This window comes from Gavia stellata, chromosome 27 (assembly GCF_030936135.1).
Source record: "Gavia stellata isolate bGavSte3 chromosome 27, bGavSte3.hap2, whole genome shotgun sequence".
Lineage (NCBI taxonomy): Eukaryota > Metazoa > Chordata > Aves > Gaviiformes > Gaviidae > Gavia > Gavia stellata.
In genome coordinates, this window is record NC_082620.1 from 2442367 (window position 1) to 2458456 (window position 16090).

At 57.2% G+C, this 16090-nt stretch overlaps 1 protein-coding gene across 1 annotated transcript; it reads left to right on the forward strand.

Annotated features, from left to right (window-relative positions):
• Positions 1–1474: 1474 nt before the first annotated feature.
• NBL1 (NBL1, DAN family BMP antagonist) lies at positions 1475–13564 on the forward strand. The gene is given in 6 exon segments (XM_059830027.1): positions 1475–1501; positions 1504–1566; positions 8044–8108; positions 11884–12078; positions 12300–12411; positions 13259–13564. Coding segments are annotated over 6 exon segments (717 nt in total). The 3' UTR covers positions 13514–13564.
• Positions 13565–16090: the final 2526 nt, after the last annotated feature.

The following is a 16090-nucleotide window of genomic DNA, read 5'->3' on the forward strand; positions in this document are numbered from 1 at the left end:
TGCGTGGCCAGCGCGCTCTCCCCCTTAGCTTTCCGCACTTGCCAGGGGCTTCATCGCCGGGACAGGCGCTCAGCGTGTGAGCTCCGTGCCCATCCCGGGGGCTGCGAGTCCCGCGGGTGTTCAGGGGCCGCCCCGTCGGGGATCCGCGGGGCTCCCGCGGGTTTTGGGGGCCGCCCCGTCGGGGGATCCGCGGGGCTCCCGCGGGTGTTCGGGGGCCGCCCCGTCGGGGGATCCGCGGGGCTCCCGCGGGTGTTCGGGGGCCGCCCGTCGGGGATCCGCGGGGCTCCCGCGGGTTTTGGGGGCCGCCCCGTCGGGGGATTCCGCGGGGCTCCCGCGGGTGTTCGGGGGCCGCCCCGTCGGGGGATCCGCGGGGCTCCCGCGGGTGTTCGGGGGCCGCCCGTCGGGGATCCGCGGGGCTCCCGCGGGTTTTGGGGGCCGCCCCGTCGGGGGATTCCGCGGGGCTCCCGCGGGTGTTCGGGGGCCGCCCCGTCGGGGGATCCGCGGGGCTCCCGCGGGTGTTCGGGGGCCGCCCCGTCGGGGGATCCGTGGGGCTCCCGCGGGTTTTGGGGGCCGCCCCGTCGGGGATCCGCGGGGCTCCCGCGGGTGTTCGGGGGCCGCCCCGTCGGGGGATCCGTGGGGCTCCCGCGGGTTTCGGGGGCCGCCCCGTCAGGGGATCCGTGGGGCTCCCGCGGGTGTTCGGGGGCCGCCCGTCGGGGATCCGTGGGGCTCCCGCGGGTTTTGGGGGCCGCCCCGTCGGGGGATTCCGCGGGGCTCCCGCGGGTGTTCGGGGGCCGCCCCGTCGGGGGATCCGCGGGGCTCCCGCGGGTGTTCGGGGGCCGCCCCGTCGGGGGATCCGCGGGGCTCCCGCGGGTGTTCGGGGGCCGCCCCGTCGGGGATCCGCGGGGCTCCCGCGGGTGTTCGGGGGCCGCCCTGTCGGGGGATCTGTGGGGCTCCCGCGGGTTTTGGGGGCCGCCCCGTCGGGGGATCCGCGGGGCTCCCGCGGGTGTTTGGGGGCCGCCCCGTCGGGGATCCGCGGGGCTCCCGCGGGTGTTTGGGGGCCGCCCCGTCGGGGATCCGCGGGGCTCCCGCGGGTTTTGGGGGCCGCCCCGTCGGGGATCCGCGGGGCTCCCGCGCCCCGGCGCTCCTCGGGCACGGGGCGGGGGGGGGGGCGGGCGGGCGGCCGAGGGGGCTGCTCTGCCGGGGGCTGCTCGGGGCTCTCCGCCCCGCTCCACAAACCGGCGCAGCCCCGGCGGGGCGGGCAGGCGCTGCAGCCGGCGCTCCCCTCGCTCCCTCCTCCCTCCCTCCCTCCCTCCCTCCTCTCCCCTCCTCTCGCTTCCACCCCCCCTCCGCCCTCCGCCCCGATTGTGCAATCGCGAGCGGCGGGGCCGGCGGCACCGCCCGGAGCCCGGCACCGGGGGGAGGGAGGCGGCACACTCCCGCCCGCCCCGCGCCTCCGGGGGCCGCGGCGCCGAGGATGCGGCAGCCGCCGGGCACCGCGGGGCTGTAGCCGCCCGCCGCCGCCCGCGGCCCCGGACCCCATGGGATGCGCCCGCCGTCGCCTGGGTGGTGAGTACCCCTTGGCTTTGTGTCTCCCCCCTTTCCCCCCCTCCGCCCCAAAACGGAGCGGACCTGCTGCTTCTTCCCCGCCGCTGATCAGCAGCGGATTTTCCGCCTCTTCTCCGCTCCCTTCCATTCCCCCCCGCCCCGGTGATCGGTGGCCGGGAGGATGAGAGTATTGCCACGGGCAGAAATCACTTGCAGATGAGGCGGACTTGGGGGGATCTGCTGTGCAATCGTTAAACTATTTCCACCGCCGCTTTAGCTCGAATAAAATAAAAGAATGGGATACGGGGAGCCGCGCTCTATCGGTTGCACATCTGTGGTACAGAGCCCTTCCCATCTATTTCGGGTTTCCAACAAAAGTGCGGAGGAAAGAACGGGAACGTTCAGCGTATCGATTAACCGCAACGCCAGAGGACGTGTAGTCGTTTCGGTATCGTAAAGGAAGGAGATTTTCCCGATGGCAAGGCAGTAAACTTTTGTTACTTGAGAAGTTTGCACTGGGGATGAATTTACATCCTTGGATCCTGCAAATAGTTTTTGTGCTTCCTGGAATATTACAAAGGCTTATATCTGATAGACCTCTACCTGTTTCTCCAGTCGTAACATAGTATTTCAGTTTGTCTAAGCATTTGCGGCAATTATTTGTTTTATACAATAATCTCTGCATGTTACGCACAGTGGGGATTTCTCTTTTTCTCTGCGAGATCTTCTGAGGACAGAGCATGCTTTAGCTCATTTTCAGGCTGCATTAAAGTTGATCCGGACAATCCCTTATTGCCTACTAACATTTCTCTTACGAGGGCGTTCTTAGGAGAAACTTACGCTCTGCTCCGCAATCTTAACTTTTACGTATAAGATTAACCCCGTCAAATTCAAAATTCAGCCTGGGTGAAGCGTTTGTGGAGTCGGGACACCATAGCTTTGCCACGCGGGTTTTTTGGGGAAAAATCTGCTCCCTGCTGAAACAAGTGGGAAAGATCCTAGTGATATGGCGAGGCCCAGATTTTTCCCTTGTATTTTTAGCCTAAGAACTTAGCGTCCTCTTCGCAATGTCCAACCAGCCAAAAATCAGCTGTATACAATGGGCACTTTTGCTTTTCAAAGGCAGTCTCCCATCTCGAAAAAGGCAGCTCGCCTCAAATTTGCAAACCGCAGGATGGGAAATGGAATTTGCCTTCAGTATAAAAATCCCAAGTGTTTGCAAACAGCCCTGAGAAGAATCTGGGCTCTTGGCTTGACCTCTCGGCGCTGAATTCCAGCTTGGGGAGTTTGCGGTCTTGCAAAAAGAGCGAACGAGCAAAGTCTTCCCGAGCGCCCGGTCGTCTTTCTGGAGCGAGGAAAACAGTCAAGCTGGAGGGAGTTTTGGGTGCTGAGGAAGTGCAGGATTGGGCCCTGAGCCAAAATGCTTTTAAAGTAGCCTTGAAGACCTGCCCGTATTGGAGTAACTTTGCTCGCGGCATGTGTTGGCATTGCCGAGGTCGTGTTAAGCTGGTACGGTCATGGGAAACCTGCCCGAGAAGCAGAGTAAACTCCTGGGCAGTTATTCTTCCCGGAGCTCTGTGCTCTTCCCATTTAAGCGTTAGCAATACCTCCGCCGGCTCCCGTATTGTAGCTACAGCGACTGCGGGGCAGGCAGAGCCAGGGACTTGCTCCGTCCTAGGGCCTTGCTCCTGCTCTTTTTTTTTGAAGTCTGCTGGAAAAAAAACCCCTCCTCTGTAGTCGCCCGGGCTCGGAGATCCCCTGCGATAAAGCAAGGACCAGAGTGCCGGTGGGTCCAGCATGGCTTAGGGCAAAGAAACTTCACAGCCGCTCAAATCAGACTCTTAAAAACCTGAGCGGCTGATAAAATCATCCTTCTGGGGGAGGACTGGAGTGGGAACGAGGGGCAGTCTGTCCTCCGCGCCTCCCGTTAGCACTGGCAGGAGCTGTGCTCGCCGTTTCCCAGACCTTTGTTTCTCGCACAGCGCTGCTTAGGGAGGGAGCGCCAAGGGGCGGTGGGGGCCAGGGCTTTCCTGGGCGTAAATTAGCTCCGATGGTGAGATCGGAGCAATGCAGCACTCCTTTCTACCAGTTGTGGAGCTGGGCTGGGCCACTACCCCCATTCCAGCCAAGATTTCAATCCTTCGGAGTTGAGCTTTGGAAATGGCGTCAGGATTGGGCCCTTGCTTTGGTCACTCTCTCAGATGTGGCTTAAGCCTCCTTCTTCCCTGACACAGAGCTCGGACGACTTGTCCAGAGAGAGGAAAAGACCGGCGTTCGGGTCACGGTTTGATTTCATTGTGGTTACTGGGCCCGATCCTGCAGTTTTAGGAGAGACTGTCTAAATGTCAAGTGTGAGGTCAGCCCCCAGCACGTCTGGTAGCAATTGAAAATACCAACTGGGCTGTGGGTTGTTACGTTACCTCCGAAAGCCTCTGGCCCCGCAGTGCCACGTGTTTTTACGCTCCGGTATTGGAGATACTGGAGTCAGTGCCCTGGGTAAATAACACAGATGTTGGGGTTTATGTCGTCCAAACCGAGAAGGCTGCTGCAGTGTAAAGCAGAGATTAAAAGAGGGCAAAACGGCGCTCAAGTCCACTGGATTTCTGCTGTTGTGGCCAGGATACGGCCCAAACGGGTGTAAAGGCAGAGGGAAACGGCAGGAAGGATCCTGAACCGTCACTGAAAGATCCACAGCTTCAGCCACAAACCCTTTTCCCCTTCCCTCTTTCCACCTCTTGCTCCAGCAGCTGGGAACCTGATCCTGCGAGCGCAACCCCGCCGCGTAGGACAGGGCTTGATTTTTTTATGCAAGTTCGGTAATGAATGACCGAGCGAGCCGAAAGCCAGCGCGGTTGGCATTTGAGACAACTCCCATCTCCGACTGCAGGATGGCCTTACGCGGCGTGTGTGCCGAATTAAAAAAATAATAATCCCGGTGGCCACTATGTACTAGAACTGGTTTTATCTGGTTCCAGTTATGCTTGTTTTGAGTAAGACGAGCGGTGCCAGATTCTGATCTCATTTGCACCAGTGGAGTCATTCGGAGGAGCCGGTCCCAGTTTACCTCACTCTAAGTGAAAGCAGAACTGGGCCTGCTGGGAGAAGCGCTCCCCGGGGAAATCGCTGGTGCCTGCGTGCAAATCAAACGCGGGTAAAAGTGAACGACTCTTGGGACCCTTCCCAGAGGCAGTGCGGATTTTACCACCGGCCCCGTGAAAGCTGTTTTCACCGAAAAAGGAGGGGAGAGGCTGTAGCTTCAGTTGCAAGGGGAAACGGCGTGAGTGCGCGCTCCAGAGCGAGCCGGGCACTTTGGGGAGATGCCGTCGGCGAGTGGTAGCGGTCACGCTCTCCGTTAGCGATGCGGCGGAGGAGGAAAAGACAGAGCCCCTTTCCACGCCGGGTGGGAAACTGCTGCTTGCAGGGGTCAGGGACAGCTTCAGAGGGAGCAGCCCAGCTGGAGAGCAGCCGTCGCTGTTACTGCGTGGGATTCTCAAAGGGTTTGGGATCCACGGTCCACGTGCGGACACCTACGGTCCTCCTGCGTGGCCGAAGCTCCGGCCGATACCCTCAGCCCCGGCCAGGCTGCCGGTGCTGCCCGCGCCGGGTGGCCCTGCCTGCTCTGCGGCTGCGAGCGTGTGGGACGGCTGTGTGGGAAACACCAGCTCCAGGGGAAACGCAGGAGGGAGTCGAGCCTCGTTCAGGTCCAGACATGCGAGCGAGGCCTCTGGCTGAAATGCTGCTAACAGCTGTGTTTGAAAGTGCCTATTTCTCATATTATCTGCAGTGCACTCGGATACGACCTACCGCTGGGGACTGTTCTCGCCAAAGCACGTTGCAGACTACTCCTTCCTTGCGCAGGGTCTCAGGCAGAGCCCGTACGCCTTCCCTCTCCCCAATTTGCCAAGGCACCCCAGTCCCGCTGCTCCCCAAAACCGCCGGCTGCTGGAGGCTGGTACCGGGCTCGTTTTCCAGGTCCCCAGCACAGCCGATCCTCGCTCCCATCGCACTTGCCCCGTTGCTCTTAGGGGCGGCAGAGCCCCACATTTTGAGCAGGTGCTTGAAGAAGAGAGGGAGTGAAGGGTGGTGTGGGACCAGGATATGTTCCTGTGCTTTAGGTTGATGCATTTTCCTGGCCGTGATTGTTCTTAATGCTGAAGAAATTGAGCAATTGAAATGAATTACCAGAAACTGTTTATATTACTCGTGCCTCCTCCACAGGCCATTAGTGTGTCCCTTTTCCAGCAGAGCTCCTTTAGGACCCCATTCTAAGGCTATGTAAGTCCATAGGTAGCTTTCCGATGGCTTTTGTAGGTAAAGGAGCTTGGATTTTTTTTCCAGCTGCATCAAATGAGTTTCTCGAGTGCTCAGTGCATGGTCGAGAAGCCAGATTTAAACTCCCAATGTACCAATGTCTTTTGAAATTCTGGCCAAGGTGGGGAGGGGAAAGGGCTTTAAAAATGCTGCACTGCTTTTCTCTATTTCTGCTTTATTTCTGCGAATCGCCCAACCATGCTTGACTGGAAATTAATATGTTATGGAAAGGGAAGCTCTAACGTTAATCTCCTGCTTTTGAAAGGAGCAGAGACAGCCAGATCCACGGTGAGAAATGACACAACTTTTGCTCCATTATCAAAAAAGTTTTTAGGATTGGTTCTTGTGCGTGTTAAATATCAAACGTCTTCCTATGGTAGTTCCCTTTGTATTTTTTTTGTAATTTCTTCCCAGATTTTGCAGCTCAGTGAAGCAAGACTGAAGCTCTCAGCTCAGAAGAGGCTTCTGTGTTCAGTTAAGCACTCATCTGTCTTGCTGTCCTGAAGAATTACCTCTAGACATGTTCAGTGCATAGCTCTCTTCCCTCTCCCCTGGCGATACTGTCGTGACATCAATCAGATTAATTTGGGCTATTGCAGGCACAACAGTGGAGTGCCCAGAAGAGTGTTGTACTTTGTGGTTTTTGCAAACAAATTGAAAAATGTAAAGTTTAGCTAAATGCAAATTTCAAAAAAGGGGGAAGTATTGAATAAGGACAAGTATTGAATAAAATCAGTTGTTTTGATTTTTTTTTTGTCAGTACACGGTGACTTTTCAGGTTTTCGCAGTTTAGATTTAAACTTTTCCTGCTAACAATGCTGGCTTATAATATTTTTTGTTCCGTATAAGCAAATACTATTTGAGTTGAGATTCCTAAGAGGCAATTCCCTGTAGTATTCAGAAGCTACTGTGCAGACAAAGTCCTGTGTCTAAGGAGACCCACGCCCTGGATCTTTCTGGGACGGGGTCATGTTTCTTTCCACTTGCCACCAAATCAGACGCTTAACTGTGGCTTTGCTTCCTTTTAGGTGCCTAAATAATCGGTTGCCTTTTAGCGTTCACAGCCACCAGCAACGAGATCGCTCCTGGCCACCTCCACGCACAGGAGTGATCCCACCCGAGTCCTTGGAGAGCTTTCTTTTCTCCAGGCAAGCACGGTGTCCTTGCACGACTCTCCCACCGCACAGCGATGTCCCGGCCTGACTCCTGCCTGCCGGGCAGCGTGCCGTTTCCCCCGAGCACCTTCCCGTCGAGGAACGCGCTCTGCATCGTGTGGGGCAAGGGCTGTTGGCAGCCGTCCCTCCCCTCCTGCCCCGGGCAGCCTCTTCCCTCGAAGGAAGTCTGGCGCTCCGAAGACCTCCCTGTGCTTTTCCCACTCACTCTGCACCCGTCAGCTAACTCGGCGTACGGCGCTCCCCTGTCTCTGGTCTTAGAAGCAGGGAAACTGAGGCACGGAGCAGTCCGCTCAGCAGTGCATCTTTGGGACCTCCTTCTCTCCCGGCCGCGCCGTGTGGGAGCTTTTCTCAGCAAAATGGCACAAATAATTAATTGAACACGAAGGCAGGACCCAGTACTGCTGTGATTCATGTCTAACACCAACTTGGGGTTGCTCTTGGCAGCTTGGCATGGTGTAAATTGAGAGCCGGGCTGGGTGGGAAGCCGGCTCCGTCGGGCAGGACAGCCGTGTGTCCAGGGAGGCAGGAGAGGAGGGTGGAGGTCCCAGCTCTGATCCAGACCAGGAGCTGAAACCTTCGCCTTGTCCATCTCGCTGAGATCTCACGCATCTCACACAAGGACTTGAATCACTGGGGTAGGCACTGAGGTAAGGCCATTTCCCAGCTTCGAACCTCATTTTCCTTAGCTACGGCAGGGAGCTGACACTATTTCTGTGCTGTATTCGCAGGCTTTGAGCCTTGGCTAAGCGATGTTTGTAAAGATTAGGGGTTTCTTGTCTCTCAGAACCTGGGATGCTGCGTGTGTGGCCATGAGCACAATCTACCTGTGTCTGTGTTTTTATGCGTTTGGCAAAATTGCAAGATCCTGGATAAGAAAAATACCTATAAATACATTAAACTACTCATGAAATGTTCCCCATGTCCACCTGCAGGCTTCTCTTGTGTTACGGTGTAAACTTCCCGCTGGAAAAAGAGGGTAAAACTGATTAGGTCTTTTTTTATTTTCCTCCAGAAGCGTTTGGTTTCCAAATGGCTGGGAACAGCTGTGGGCTGGATGGTGGGAACGTGGCCTCCGAGGTAATTCCCGTGATTGTCCTCCAGCCGATCTAACGATGTAGATTTTCCCAGCTGCTTCCAGGCGTTGGCGGGGACTGTCCTGCTTGCGGGACTCCCGAGAGTCCCCGGGACTACCAGGATGGGAGGAAGGAGCTCTTCTAGGTGACACAAAACATCTGAGCATGCTACCACCAGATCTCAAAACCCGGCTCATGGGAGGCTCCGCCGTCGGCTCAGCCAGGCTCTCCGAGCCTCGCAGGGATGCTGAGCTGGTACAGCTGAGACCCGTCAGCCTCGGACATTTTGCCCCTCAGCTCCTCGGGCATGGGGACAGGCTGGAAAAGGGCTCCGGGGCCGCTCACCGCAAGGCTGCAGCTGTGCCTGCGCTGAGAGGTTGTTTGTCTCCGGAGTCCGGGATGTGCCAGGCTCAAGGGCTGAGTCATTTGATTTCTCAGATGCGTGCTGAAGGGATGGTGGAGGAAGCTGCCCTGCGGTTCCCTGCGGAGGGAGGGGGGGGAGACCCTCACGGGCTGATGGGTCTGCCGGAACTGAGCTGAACTTTCTGCTTGAAAAGCTTTGACTAGCAGGAAAAAAAAATGTGCCCTGGTGCGGAGAAGAGAAAGAAGCCCCTGTGTGCGGGGAAGCGCTTGCTCCCGCCGGCAGGCCAGGGCCGGGGTCAGCGCCGGGGAGCACACACTTGTTCCTTTAGGGGCTGCAACGTGTAATTTAGCTTGTCAGGGAGGAATGTGCTCAATGCCTTTATTTAACCGGGAGTTTGCAAACCTGCTCGGGTGCCTTGTCTTCCTTTTTCCCTTCCCTTCCCAGCTGGGGGGAGAAGGAACACGGTGCTTTTGTCTCCGACCCTGTGGCTGCTGTCAGATGAATGGTTTTAGTGGCAGCTCTGTTCGCATGACTGGTTTGAACTATGCCAGCGAACATGCCGCGGTTGCGAGCAGGCTGTTTCCAGCCCCAGCTCCCTCCCAAACTCAGCTGCATCAGATGTTTTCCTAGGCACTGGCATAAACCTTGTTACTTACTAGAAATGTGGCCCTGCGGGTTCCAGGGCATTCTTGGGTGAAGGAAAACACCATGTGGCCTGATCGAGGCTTAAAATCAGGGGGGAATGGCAGTGCTCAGCACCCAAGCGCCCTGAAGAATGGGGTAGAGCTGGAATTGCCCCAGTTCCATGGAGGTACCCGGTTCCCCTGCTCGCCGACTGCCCCTCGGCAAGCCGGACCAGCGGCCGTGCTGCTAGGAGCCCTGGTTACGGAGACATCCCTGCTCAGGAAAGGAGAGGGCTTAAGCATGTGTTTAAGTGCTTTCCTGAATCCAGGCCAGGTCCTGTGCTTTAGCAGAGCGCAGCCTCACTCATCTTCCTCTCGGTATCGGAGCGAGACAGGAGCCCAGATGCTCGGAGATGATCCTTCATGCCTCCAGCAATGGGTCTGCTCTGAGCAGCACTGCAGAAACACCTCTATTGACACACCACCCTCCAGGAAAAATAAAGGTCCCAGGGAAGCAGCGCGGACAGAAATGTTTGCCTCTTCGCCTCTGGGTAGAGATGCATAGAAACCTGGGGAAAAAAAAAAAAAGCCCGCACCTTTCTTTGGAAAGAAGGAAATTGCTCTCTAATGGGGCATGTGGAAGTGAACTTGCGTGCTGACTCCAGAGGAATTTCGGCTGTTCCCCGGGGGGTTGTGATTGCTGTTTGGGTCACATCCCAGCTCTGATCTTGGACTTGCCTTTGGGAGTGGGATTCCTCAGCGCAGAGCTGCTGGCATTTGAGGAATGAGTGATGCTCATTTCAGAAAACCAAGCAAACCCGGCGTGTGCAGCTTAGCCGTGTTCTTCTTAGCAGAAATTGCCGAATTCCTCCACTGAAATGGAAAAAAAATTCAGGGAGCAGAAGTAAGCCCGAAGAGTTGTCTTCAGAACAGATGTGTTTAACCACACCACTCTCATTAACAGCAGCGCAAGTTCAGGGGTTAAAACCCTCTACTTATCTCAAACCAAGACCTGCAAACGCTGCTTTGCGCAGGTACTCTCACCGGGGTCCCGTGGGGTTCACATGAACCAGTGCTGGGAGGATTAGGATGCCAGGGCTATAAAGGTGTTGCTGCATTATACCGTTACGGTATCACCAGGAAATAAGAAAATTTAGCAGAGATCCCACCTGATTCCTCCAGAGATCTCGGGGCCAGGGAATGAGGATGCCCTTTTCTGGCTGCCTTGGGATGGAGGATGGGGAAGCATCTCTTTGTCTCTCTTGATTCAGAGCCAGGAGGTTGGGCTCAGTGGAGGGGTAACAGGGCAAAACCCTCTGCCCCATAATGACCTTAAAATTTCTGAGCTGGAGCTGCGAGAGGTGCTTAGTAGCCCATCTCAATAGTGTAGCTAAACGTGGTGGTCCTCCAGCTTTGCTTTCAGCTCAGACATTTGGGCCGATGGCTTAGTCCAAACTATCTGAGATGCTCCACAACGTGTCTTGTGGGTGGCCTTTGCAGTTACCACCGATAATACTGTGCCGGGAGTGCCTGGGAGCAGTGTCCCGCTTGAGTCGATGCATTTTCCCCGGGTCTCTGCAGTCTGTGACCTTGCAAGACATTCCCAGTTGGTGAAGACTGTGCAGATAGACTGAGCGACCGGGGGAACGCCCGGCTGGGACTCCCCAGCGCAGACCTGCCTCTGACACCGGCGTCTGATAAACAAGGCATTTTTCCTCTCCTTCCCCGGCAAGCGTTAGAGGGCTGGGCCCGGGAGCCATGGGAAATCACCAGGAGTCTTTCCAGTGTGGGCTTTGGATCTTCGTCTGGATAAATAAATAGAAGGAAATAACAAATAACTCGGTTCTAACAAATATTTCAGAAAGTGTAAATGCCTGCCTTTCACTCTGACTCCATCCAAACCCCACAAAGGAAAAAATTTCCCTATTTCTATGATGCTTTTCCATCTGCCTTTCCCCAGTGATTGGGAGTGTTAATGCAGCCACCTTGGCTTGAGAGTACAGCTGGTCTGCGCGGAAACCCTGCCTGGGATTTCTCTGGGGTGGTAAGTAACCTTCTCGGCCGACCACCTTTGTGAGCGAGGTTTATGCTTGGTCTTGAAAGGACCCCCCCTTGTCTGCAGACCGGGTTCCCGTCCTCAGAGTAACCGTTTGCTGAATGTGAGTGGCTCTATCAAAATAAATGCCGTATTGGTCTTTTCTGCGGGTTTCTAGCCTCTGGATTGAGGTTTCCACGTCTCCCTGCTTCCCGCTGCCTTGCAGCGACACCTGCTGCGCACTTCCAGGGGAAGAGCGGGTTTCCTTCCCGGGAAAGCGGTCCCTTTTCCCTGGGAAGTCTTGCAGCAGGGTCAGCTTTGGCTTTTAAGGTGGAAGAAAAGGAAGTGGGGAAGTCTGCTCCTTCCTCAAATAAAAACATTTCCGCGGTCCGCGACTTCTCCAACCTGGCTCGGCCCGTGGCGGTGACGCCTTTTGTTTTGCAAACGTCTCCCAGCCCAGCTTTGGGTGGGAAATGATGAAAAGCCTGCTGTTGCTCCTGGCACAGAGCTCGGGAGAAGTCATGCAGGTGTCTGCCTGTCCCAGAGCTGCTTTTGAAGAGGGAAGAGGCAGTGCGGCATGTCCCACTCCCCATGTGGTGTTTTGGGGAGCCTCCCTGGCTACGGAGGGAGATGTGAGTACCAACACGCTGGGAGGACATACCGGCGCTTGTCGCAGCCAAGAACTGCCGTGGGGTTGGAGAAATGGACCGGCTGGCTTGTTTCCTTCCCTGCTAACGCTTTGCTCTCTTGTCTCCAGTTGTAGGATTTTGGCAGAGCTGGCCATGATGTTACGGTTCGTGGTTGGTGCCCTCTTCCCAGCGCTGCTCCTGGCCGCACCGCCCCCCATAAACAAGCTTGCCCTCTTCCCGGACAAGAGCGCTTGGTGCGAGGCGAAGAACATCACCCAGATCGTGGGGCACAGCGGCTGCGAGTCCAAGTCCATCCAGAACAGGTACGGATCCACCCTCAGCGCAGAGCTGGATGCAGCTGATTTCCATGTGCAGATGGCACCGGAGTGGCTTTTGTGTCACTCGCAGAAGAAGCCAGGCACGATGTCCTGCCTCTGCCCGGCTGCCTTCTGTCTCTCTCAGTGGAAGGTCAAATCTCCTTCTGCCTTTGCTGGGAAGAGCAGGCACCTCCCCTGAGCCCTCATCCCTCCTGCTGTCTTTGCAGGGCCTGTCTGGGACAGTGTTTCAGCTACAGCGTCCCCAACACCTTCCCTCAGTCCACAGAGTCCCTGGTTCACTGCGACTCCTGCATGCCAGCCCAGTCCATGTGGGAAATCGTGAGTATCCCTGCCTGCTCCCTGGTTCTTTCTGCAGGGCCTCGCGCAGGGGCTCTCAGCTCTGCTCTGCCACCGCTTTAGGGCGAGTGGTTCTTCTTCCCTGAGGTTTTCCCACTCGTAGTTTCCTTCCAGGGTGTCTCTCAGGTGACTGCACCCTGTCTTGAGATGGCCGGGTGGAAGGGGCTGCTGGAAGCAACGTGACTGCTGTGATGAATGATGCATTTGTCACTCTGTTTGCAGAAGCATCCCCCGTCAGTCACTGCATTATTCATCCCTGTGCTCATCCCGCGTGCCTGTTCTCTTCACCACTCCCTTTGTCGCCTCCTCCCACTCGGGAGTTTTTGCCTTCTTTGATGTCCAGAAGCGCTTCCCACAGCCCATCTGCCAGTCACCCTCAGACCGCACAGTTTCATGGCAGAGCCATAAACCCTGCCTCCGAGGCAAGCCTGGGCACCCGGGGAGCTGGGCTCAGCGCTCTGCTTTGCTTTCAGCTCAGACATTTGGGCCCATGGCTTAGTCCAAACTATCTGAGATGCTCCGCAACGTGTCTTGTGGGTGGCCTTTGCAGTTACCACCGATAATACTGTGCCGGGAGTGCCTGGGAGCAGTGTCCCGCTTGAGTCGATGCATTTTCCCCGGGTCTCTGCAGTCTGTGACCTTGCAAGACATTCCCAGAGTGCTCTTGCTGTGCAGACCAACCGTGGAAGTTTGTGCGGGCAGCAAGCCGTCACTTCTGGCTTGAAATACCCCAACTCTGGAGGGTACGGGGCAGGTCAGACGCCCGCAGCGGGATGGCCATCTGGGCGTTGAGCCTGCGTGCTCACTGTGTCCTCGTCCTTCTACCCAGGTGACTCTGGACTGTCCAGGCAACGACGAGATCCCCAGGGTTGACAAGCTGGTGGAGAAGATACTTCACTGTAGCTGCCAGGCTTGCGGGAAGGAGCCGAGCCACGAGGGAGCCCTGTTCAACGTCTACCTGAACGCGGAGGAGAACATGCCCGCTGAAGGTCCTAGCCCCCATCACTATGCCCACCACCAACAAGAGGTGGAAGAACCTCCCGCCTCCAGCCACCACCATCACGAGGAGGAGGGCGACGAGTGACCTGGCCCTTGCGGACTGTCCTTGCAGCCGGCGGCGCGGGCAGGGGGTGTGTGCGAGGGAGAGGGCCGGGGTTTGGGGAGGGAGGGGGGTGGTGGAGTCTTTCCTGTCTAATAGCTACCCTCACGCTTTGCTCTCCACGACACCCCGGCGCTGGAGGAACGTTTTGAGGCACAAGCAGGGCTGAGGGGCGGACGTAGGGCTGGAGCTGCAGGGCGAGAGAGGAGGGCTCGGCGTTTTCTGATGCAAAACTACTTGCACATAATAGTAATAATATATTGAGAGGAGCGGGAAGCCGGACGAGGGGATTTCGGCTGAGAGCAAGAGCTGAGCTGAGCTCCCCAGGGGCTCTCTGCAGGCTCCTGAACCTGCTGTGGAGCCCTTGCTGAGTCCTTCGGGGTTTTTCTCTTGTAAACGGCTTGTGCCTGGGGTGGAGGAGGAAGGGATGCAGCCTCTCCACAGTCCCACAAGAGATGCGCGTCTCTCCTGGGGTGTGCGGGACCAGCGCCATCCCTTCCTCCTCCTTCCTGCCCTGTCCCTAAGGACATGTGGGCTCAGCGTGGATGCACTGTTCCTCCTGGCACCCGCTGGATCTTCATTCAACCCCAACCCCCTCGTATGAGGTAGCTCCTGGGGAGTGTTTTGCCCTGGGATGTGCCTCCGGGGCTGCGTGCATGAGGTTGCTGGGGTCCGTGGTGGTGAGCGCCCTTGCCTTGCTGGTCCTCGGGGCCACCACGGAGCACCCTGGGGACGAGGGAGCTGGATCACGCCGTGGACGTTGGGGCTTCGCCTTTCGTGGCCCGCAGGGGAAGGCCAAGAGCAGGCTGGCGCTGGGGTGGTCTGGGTGGGAGCCAGCCCCTCTCGCCCCTCTCCCTGCTGCACTTTAATGGTGGTGGAGGGAGAAGGGGGACGAGTGCCGGGATGCCGATGTACCTTCGCAGGGGACTGCGCATGCAGGGCTGGGGTGGGGGGACGGCCCTGGGCCCCTCCTGCTACCCCTTTCTCTCTGTTGTATAAAGCTGATTTCTTTGGCGCTGTCCTGACAAGAGCTTCCAGAGCTTGTAATCGATGCCTCCCCCTCCTTTTTACAAGGTTGTTTTTTTTTTCTTAAATAAATTAGTCCTGACTTCCATTTCTCAGTGCTCTGATGCCTGTCTGGTTTTTGGCAGTAGGCTCCTCAGTGCTGACGGGGGAGAGGCCGTTTGCACCAGGACACCAGGCGGGACGGCAGCGCAGGAGGGTACGGGGCATGGGAGAGCGATGGTTCCCTTTAGCTTTCTGCTGCGTTCAACTGGGGAGGAGGAGGAGGGAGAGCCGCTAAAAGGAAAACCGACCCCAAATACTCAGCAGATGGGCTGCGGGTGGGCACGGGGAGCCTGCGCATCCGCTGTCGCCCAGGCACGATTGCACTCAAGGGCTCTTGTCGCTGCAGCCTGGAGGTTTAAGGGTTGTCGGGTCCCACTTGTGTGAGAAGTGCGTGGGGTCTCTGCGGGATCATGCAACCTTTATCAGCTCTGTTGCCACTAGGTGACACTCTTGATCCAGTGTGTTTCGTGGCATCCAGATGTTCGTGGCATCCAGATGTTCATGGCCTCCAGGAATGCTTCTGGAGTGGAGGAAGGCGAACTCCAACATGGACATGGACATCCCTTCGTGGGTGAGGAGGGGACCCAAGCACCTTGGCCGAAAACCAGTAGGCTATTTCCAAGGATCGAGCATTCCCTGGGCAGGGCAGAGCACACCCTTGCAAACCTCCGGTCCCACTGATGCCTGGCCACCCAGCGTGGTTTTGCCCTGAGAAACGATCAGATGACGCTCCCTTCTCTGAGCCCAACCCTGGAGAAGGTCCTGTGGGCTCCCGGAGGGGCAGGAGGTTGTGCCGAGCAAACAGCCGGCTCTTACTGCCCCTCTCTTTGAGCCCCGGGCTCCCGGGGGCTCTACGCGAGTTTGGAGAGCAGCTTTCCGGATGCTGAAGCGGGAGAGGGTTCGTGTTCAGGCAGCAATTGCCACGACGAAGGGGGTGGGCTGAAAAGGAGGGACCCTGGCAGGGGTGGAGGTGTCCTGTGCAGTACGATAATGTTTTTAGGCTGGGAAGTGTGTTCCCAAGGCAGGGAGCTTTACCAGAGAGCCAGGAAAAGGTGGAGAAACCCATGGTGTCACTGACCACTGTCACGTGGCCCTTTTATCGGTGTACAGTGGAAACGGGCTGGGTTTCGCAGGGGGACTGTTCTATAAACTCCAGGAGCTGCAGTTCAGGCTGTTCAGAGCGGGATGTCTCCATCTCCTTTCAACACAACCTGAGCTTCAGCGGAGGCAGTGGAGGGCTGTTTTGCAGATGAAACCACAGATCTTTTAAAGGTAGCTAGCCAGGCTCTGCCCAAAATCAGCCCTAAGGAGCCATCCCGGTTGAAGGATGGAATGAGATCCTGAGAGTAGATTGCACTATTGGAGTCCGCTGCGTTAAGCCCGCGACCACCTGGATGTCCTCAGGGAGGTCTCTCAGCCTTCCAGTTTTACTCACTCCGTCTCACCAGCCCTTTTTTTGCCATGTTGACACTTGGGTGGCTGTTGACAACCTGG